Source organism: Bufo bufo, chromosome 5 (genome assembly GCF_905171765.1).
Source record: "Bufo bufo chromosome 5, aBufBuf1.1, whole genome shotgun sequence".
NCBI classification, from domain to species: Eukaryota; Metazoa; Chordata; class Amphibia; order Anura; family Bufonidae; genus Bufo; species Bufo bufo.
In genome coordinates, this window is record NC_053393.1 from 173,141,592 (window position 1) to 173,149,888 (window position 8,297).

General features: G+C 40.6%; 1 protein-coding gene across 1 annotated transcript in view; it reads left to right on the plus strand.

The window, feature by feature from the left end:
• The window catches only part of RAB12 (RAB12, member RAS oncogene family), a 50,168-nt gene extending 47,013 nt beyond the window's left edge, over nt 1–3,155 (plus strand). The window contains exon 6 of the mRNA XM_040432605.1: nt 1,871–3,155. Coding sequence (XP_040288539.1) covers nt 1,871–1,984 — 114 coding nt within the window. The 3' untranslated portion in view covers nt 1,985–3,155. The remainder of the gene's footprint in view (nt 1–1,870) is intronic.
• Nucleotides 3,156–8,297: the final 5,142 nt, after the last annotated feature.

Below are 8,297 nucleotides of genomic sequence, written 5' to 3' on the forward strand. Positions count from 1 at the left end.
AAAAGAATTGTGATGGCACACTCGCATTTGGATTAAATAAGGGGATATTTATTATTATATAAAGTAAAATGTTTGATGATATTTGTTTAAATTATATAAATGATGATTTAAAAAATAGAATAAAAATATAAATATATATAATATACGTTACGGTAGAGTATAGAGTCTATTGGACAGAGGTATATGTTTCAATGGGTATAGTTGGAATAAGGTTCCCTAAAATTACAAATAGTGTCCAAAAATGTTCAAAGAGTTCTTCAAAAAGTCCTGGAATCAATAGATATACAGTCCAAAAAAAGCCTAATAATAGATGTTGCCTGTCTTCAGTTAAATAGTGATGTTCTTGAGAAGGGTGCAGTATATACGCATATAAAATCCAATAGATAAAAACCAATAAATAAATAAGACAAAAGTGCCGTGCAAAAATTGAAAAAATTGAAAAAAATAGAAAAATAATATGTGCTCAATTGAGTATAATACGTTGTGCACAACAAATCAAATATTGACTTTTAGCATATGAGTGATCTAAAAATGTGATATAAAATAGTTGTAAAATAGTTGCTGGTATGGATACAGCAATATTAGGTCCTGTGTACACCGGATTTCCAAGTGTTGGTGTCCGCCTTTTAAAGAAAGAGTGACTCTCCTGACAGTTAATAACTGCCAGGAGAGTCGCTCTCTCTTTAAAAGGCGGACACCAACACTTTGAAATCCGGTGTACACAGGACCTAATATTGCTGTATCCATACCAGCAACTATTTTACAACTATTTTATATCACATTTTTAGATCACTCGTATGCTAAAAGTCAATATTTGATTTGTTGTGCACATCGTATTATACTCAATTGAGCACATATTATTATTTTTCTATTTTTTTCTAATTTTTTCCATTTTTGCACTGCACTTTTGTCTTATTTATTTATTGGTTTTTATCTATTGGATTTTATATGCGTATATACTGCACCCTTCTCAAGAACATCACTACTTAACTGAAGACAGGCAACATCTATTATTAGGCCTTTTTTTGGACTGTATATCTATTGATTCCAGGACTTTTTGACGAACTCTTTGAACATTTTTGGACACTATTTGTAATTTTAGGGAACCCTATTCCAACTATACCCATTGAAACATATACCTCTGTCCAATAGACTCTATACTCTACCGTAACGTATATTATATATATATATATATATATATATATATATATATATTTATATTTTTATTCTATTTTTTAAATCCTCATTTATATAATTTAAACAAATATCATCAAACATTTTACTTTATATAATAATAAATATCCCCTTATTTAATCCAAATGCGAGTGTGCCATCACAATTCTTTTCTATTTTAATGTGCACAATGATAGCCTTTGATATCCAAGCGCAGTACTCGGCTCTCTTCAGCAGTCCTACAGAGAATGAATGGAACAGGGCACATGCTCAATCTGCTGCTCCCTCAGGTCAGGGGAATGGGACGCCCGTTATCAGTGGGGATCCCAGTGGTTGGCATACAGGTGAAAGGGGTTAAAGCGGTTTTCTGGGATTTGACAAGTGTTGTCCTATCCTCAGGATATGCCCTCACTATTTGATCGGCGGGTGTCCTGGGCCCTAGCTAATCAGCTTCTCTGCAGTAGCTCTGGTGCCAGAACTACACAGCTCTGTCCATTATGTAGTGCACAGAGCTGGCACCTACAGTGCTGCTCTCATTGACGCACTCTTATTCATCTTATTGGCACAAAATTATTACATTACAAATATGTAAGCTCACGTGGATTTTGATAACCAAGCTAAAATGTTTTTTCTTTATATTTTTATTATTTAAAGTATTTTAATTATTGATGATAACCCATTAATATATCTTGTGCAGATGCCCCTGGATATAATGCGGAACGAGTTATCCAACAGCATCTTATCGCTTCAGCCAGAACCAGAAGTTCCCCCAGAGCTGCCACCGCCTCGGCCACCAGTCCGTTGCTGTTGATTTTCTGCTGACACAGCAGGATGGTGGCTTTTAGCCCCAGTGTCCTGTGATACAATCATTAGAAAGGTCCCATTTTGCACTTGTTTCTCAGCAAAATCTGTAAATATGTAATCCACAAGCGAAGGTTTTTAAGTCTGAAATTCTTTTTGTTTGCTCACTGGAGCAATCGTCCAGAGTTTGCATCTAACTTTATTGGGCTCTGGATTGAAAGGATTGGCCCATGTAACAAAGCGCTGTACTGGAGTGGTTCCTGCAAAGCACTTTATTTCAGGCTCCACTAGTTTTGTATTATCTAGTGTTGAAATCATACCGTTTTCGGCTCAGAAGTTTGGTTTCTCAGTTACCAATCTCTTTTTTGTATTATTTTTATTGCATCTAGGCACATATATGGTGCTTTGCTAATTGTATTATCACTCCCCAAATATTTAACTATTTAAGGTTTCCAATAAATAAAATGCTTCCATATATAGTACTATATTTAGTTTATTAAACAGTGCAATTTTATTTTTTATTGTAGTATTAGTTAATTACTGGACCTGCCACGAGTATTAACGTTTTCTCCAGTAGTATTTATTAACGTCTAAGTAGCTTGAAGGATATTTTTATTTCTTTTTTTGTTCTAATAGAGTTACAGCACCTACTGTCCATGCCCCTTCTGTTCCCTCTCATGCTCCTTGCACAGGATTTGTGTGGTATTGAGGCACACTGAACAAGCGTAAGAAAGTATGTGGTTTATGAACTCAATGGAGATGTCATTGCGCACAGCATTTATTGGGGTCACTTGGAAGTAATGACTGTAAAGGCTGCCAAGTAAAGCAGCACTACCGTTCCATTTGGGAATGGAGAGGAGACTGACAAATTTTTTTTATTATTAGTAATATTCACTTACTAATATGTGAACTTGCCACAGTGGATTTTTTTTTTTGGTTGGGGGGGCGGGAGGGGAAGAGGTAAAAAAGTATGACATTACACCTAAATGGCACATACTGTTTTACTGATGGTGGTTTTGTGAATTCTGTATTTGATACCTTTATTAAAATATACTGTATAGTTCATTGCGAACAGGACAGTGACAGATATGCATTTGGATAAATGTGTGTCTTTGTGGTATTTGAAAAAAACATAGTATTTCTAACTAATGAAGTGAAAATAAACCTTTTTTATTTATGAATGGTCGTGTGGAGTTTTATGTATCAATAGCATTTGTTCCGTGAACATTATCTTTTTTTTTTCCCCTTTTATGCCATTATATGTTCATTTATTAAGGACCACTAATTGTTCGTTAACATGCTATTGGGATAAGTGGGAGAGATAATGAACTGACTACAAGCCAAACCTTCAAATCTAGTGAATGAAAGGGCCGCAGTTTATTTTAAAGGGAGTCTTTCACCGGGAAACTGTAAACCAGGCACAATGTCTTGGAGGGCTAGCTTAGCTCAATGTAATGATACATTTCACTTATCAATCCATTGCTTCAGTCTGGAGAAAATATACTTTTAATCCATATGCATGTGTGCAGTTAAGTGCACTGAGGGCGGACCCAAACCACTCTGTGCAACCTTGCTACTCCTGCTTTCTCTGCCAGCGTTACCGTCTCCTTCTTGATTGATAGGGCCTGATTCCTGCATAGTCATCTTGTCTGGATCTGTCAACAAGATGGCTACCACCAAAGTTCATACATTTCTTGTTGGCTAATTCACAAATTATTATAAAGACAACTATGCAGTGCACTTAGGCCTCCTGCACACGAACGTATTTTTTTGCGGTCCGCAAAAACGGGTCCCGTTTTTCCGTGATCCGTGACCGTTTTTTCGTCCGTGGGTCTTCCTTGATTTTTGGAGGATCCACGGACATGAAAAAAAAGTCGTTTTGGTGTCCGCCTGGCCGTGCGGAGCCAAACGGATCCGTCCTGAATTACAATGCAAGTCAATGGGGACGGATCCGTTTGACGTTGACACAATATGGTGCAATTTCAAACGGATCCGTCCCCCATTGACTTTCAATGTAAAGTCAGGAGTTAATATACCATCGGATCGGAGTTTTCTCCAATCCGATGGTATATTTTAACTTGAAGCGTCCCCATCACCATGGGAACGCCTCTATGTTAGAATATACCGTCGGATTTGAGTTACATCGTGAAACTCAAATCCGACAGTATATTCTAACACAGAGGCGTTCCCATGGTGATGGGGACGCTTCAGGTTAGAATATACTAAAAGAACTGTGTACATGACTGCCCCCTGCTGCCTGGCAGGTGCTGCCAGGCAGCAGGGGGCAGCCCCCCCCCCTGTAGTTAACACATTGGTGGCCAGTGTGGCCGGCCCCCCCCTCCCTCCCCTGTAGTTAACTCATTGGTGGCCAGTGCGGCCGCCCCCCCCCCTCCCCTGTAGTTAACTCATTGGTGGCCAGTGGGCCCCCCCCTCCCCTGTAGTTAACTCATTGGTGGCCAGTGAAAGTCAATGGGTCCGCGAAAAAAAAACGGAAAACGGCACAACGGCCACGGGTGCACACAACGGTCGTGTGCAGGAGGCCTTAGAAAGTGATTCTGAAATTAATCAGATTCTTTGTCTCGCCAATTGACATTTTAGATGCCCTTTAAATAAAGCAAAATCAGTTTTTTCCCTTCCCCCACGACAGCACCACAGAGAGAGGATCCACCCACAGTGACAGGAAACCTACAGAATAAAAAGGCAGAGCCTCTACCCCTTCAGTGGTTTCCTGTCCCTGGAGTAGGAGACCTAGAGTTTTTCTTTCAGGTAATTACCATAAGTCTGTTTTATCCTAGGGGGTTCCTAGAGGGCTGGCGGCATCCTGCTGGGGTCCATTGCGCTGCGGTTGCAGGCAGACAGGACCCTAGGATCCGGGGGGCTCCCCTGGGTCTTGCGGCAGGCGCGTGGGCATCTTCAGGCGAAGTATTGCCACGCAGAGTGAGGAAGCTTCACACCGAAGCTAGGCGGCCGTCGCGTGGGCATCCTTTCATTAAGATTCTGCCACGCAGCTTCAGGACGGAGGAGAACGCCAGGGGATAGAGCGGATTTTTCCACGCTTTTTCTAGCCCCAAAACCGAACGGCTCATTCAGAACCATCATCAATCTGAAATATTTAAACAAATTCTTGGTATTCAGAAAATTCAAGATGGAAACAATGAAAACTACGATTCAGCTTCTGTTTCCACATTGTTTCATGGCAGTAATAGATTTGAAAGACTCCTATTTCCACATACCAATGCAGACGTGCGAGTAGGTACGCAATTGCAGTCAGTTTTGACTGCGATTGCGTTCCGATGTTCAGTTTTTATCGCGAGGGTGCAATGCATTTTGCACGCACGTGATAACCCAGACCCGAACCCGGACTTCTTCACTGAAGTTCAGGTTTGGGTTAGGTGTTCTGTATATTTTATTATTTTCCCTTATAACATGGTTATAAGGGAAAATAATAGCATTCTTAATACAGAATGCTTACTAAAATGTAGATTGAGATGTTAAAAAATAAAACATAAATTAACTTACCTTATCCACTTGATGGTGAGCGCGATTACGTCACCAAAGGTCCTTTTGCAGGTCCTGAAAGAAGAAAAAAGAAGAGGATGCCGGCTGTGCGATCAAGTGGATAAGGTAAGTTAATTTTATTTTTTTAACACCTCAATCTACATTTTACTAAGCAATCTGTATTAAGAATGCTATTATTTTCCCTTATAACCTTGTTATAAGGGAAAATAATACAGGGAATACACTTTAATGGGGTCCGGAGTTGCTTTCATCCCTATCATCTCCTAGCAACCATGTGTGAAAATCGCACCGCATCCGCACTTGCTTTGTATATCTGCCGGAGGAAAAGGTAACCAAGAATTCCAGTTAGATAAAATCCCTATCTTCTCCCACTCTGACAATCCGGAAGGCAATGTCAGTCTTAGGGTCCCTGGTGTCCTGTATTCCAGCGGTCGAATAGGCTCAGCTACATTCCAGACAATTACAGATGGAAATATTGGCGGCATTCAAAAATAAAAAAGGGGTTCTAGATGTGGGGATAAAAATCTCAAAAACAACTAAAAAAGGCTAGCCTGGTGGGAGGACAGGCGGAATCTGATTCAGGGTATTCCATGGTCCTATCCAGATCTGATAATTGAAACTATGGACGCAAGCCCCTGGGGGTGGGGAATGCATGTTCAGGGGTCACAGTTTTCTGGGTCAGTGGTCTCTGAGTCAAAGGAGCTTTTCCTCCAACAGGAAGGAACTTGTAGCAGTGAGATTAGCAATAGAAGCCTCTCTGCCCCTTATAGGTTCCGGTCATGTCAGAGTCCTATCCGACAATCAGACTACGGTATCCTACATAAATCACCAGGGGGGAACGAGTTCGGTTGCCCTCGGATGGGAGGCGACTCTGATGTTGAAATTCTTAGAGGGACAGGTCAGTCACATTTCGGCCCTACATATAAAAGGAAGAGAAAATATTCAGGTAGACTTCCTGAGCAGGTATCCGTTAAAACAGGGAGAATGGTCTTTGAACAGTTCAATCTTCTCCATGATCACAAAATTATGGGGCATGCCTGTGATAGACCTGTTTGCCTCCCGTCAGAACAAGAAGGTAGATCGATTTTGTTCCCTTAATCCGAGGGAATCCCCCTATGAGGTGGACGCCCTTCTCCTGAAATGGAACTTCACGCTAGCCTATGCCTTTCCACCTTTCCAGTTACTTCCTTTAGTTCTGAAAAAGATCAGGAAGGACAGGGCGAGTGATTCTGATTGCTCCTTTCTGGCCGAAAAGAGCATGTTTCACTCCTCTCAGATTGATGTCAGTAACAGATCCCTGGATACTTCCGGAGATTCCCGATCTACTGTCCCAGGGTCCGGTTTTCCATCCAACAGTAAGTGGTCTACCTTTAACTGCTTGGTATTTGAAAGGAGCCTTTTAATCAAAAAGGGTTTTTCTCAAGATGTAATCGCTACCCTTCTTAAAAGTAAAAAAAACGGTGACAATTTCCATTTATGCTAGGACTTGGAATTTTTTTTTGAGTGCTATAAAATCAATCCTAATAATCTGCCTGATTCGGTCTCTATTTCCTACATTCTGGAATTTCTTCAGAGGGGGCTAACTTTAGCATTAGCTAAAAATACTTTAAAAGTGCAGATTTAGGCCCTGTCGGTTCTCTTTGAAAAATGTTTTGCCTCTGATCCTTGGGTAATTAGGTTCCTTAAAGCTGTAGATAGGATGGTCCCAGTTTCTACCCCGAAGGTTCCCTCGTGGAATCTCAATCTGGTCCTAAGATCTCTGACACAACCACCTTTTGAGCCCATGGAATCATTCAATATTAAACATCTTACTTATAAGATGGTTTTGCTAATAGCACTCACCACGGCCAGGAGGGTAAGCGAGTTGCATGCTATCTCCAAAAATCCTCCTTTTACCACTATTCTAGAGGATAGAGTCATTATCCAGCCTGATCCGGCCTTCTTACCTAAGGTTTCTTCCCATTTCCATAGATCCCAAGAAATTTATGCCAGTCCAAAAAAAACAAAAGAAAGAGAATTTCATACTTTAGATGTAAGGCGATGCTTAATGCATTATATCAAATCTACAAAGGAATGGCGAAAGTTTTTTGCCTTGTTTGTCCTCTTCTCTGGACCAAATAAGGGTAAGAAGGCTACCAAAGGTACCTTGTCTAGATGGATCAGACTAGGTATATGTCAAGCTTACTTGGAGGCTGGACTTTCTCCTCCAATCTCGGTGAAGGCTCACTCCACTCGTTCTGTCTCCACTTCTTGGGCTGAGCGATCTGGTGCAACTATTGAACAGATCTGTAGAGCTGCCACATGGTCGTCTCCCTGTACCTTTTTCTGGCACTATCGTTTGGACGTAATCTTTTCCTCTGATCTGTCTTTTGGTATAACGGTCTTACAAGTGGTGGTCCCTCCCTAAGGAAGGTGGTTATTCTCTGTAATTCTCTCTGTGGTGCTGTCGTGGGCGTGGGCTACATTTACCGGTAATCGGATTTTCCAGACCCCACGACAGCACCCTTCCTTATTCCCTCCCTGTTTCTTACTTCTTCCTATCTTTGGCACCGGGTGAATTTTATTTTTTTTTAAAGATGAGACATTAATTTATATATATTATATATATATATATATATATATATATATTAGGAACACCTGTTCTATTTCTCATTAATGCAATTATCTAGTCAACCAATCACATGGCAGTTGCTTCAATGCATTTAGGGGTGTGGTCCTGGTCAAGACAATCTCCTGAACTCCAAACTGAATGTCAGAATGGGAAAGAAAGGTGATTTAAGCAATTTTGAGCGTGGCATGGTTGT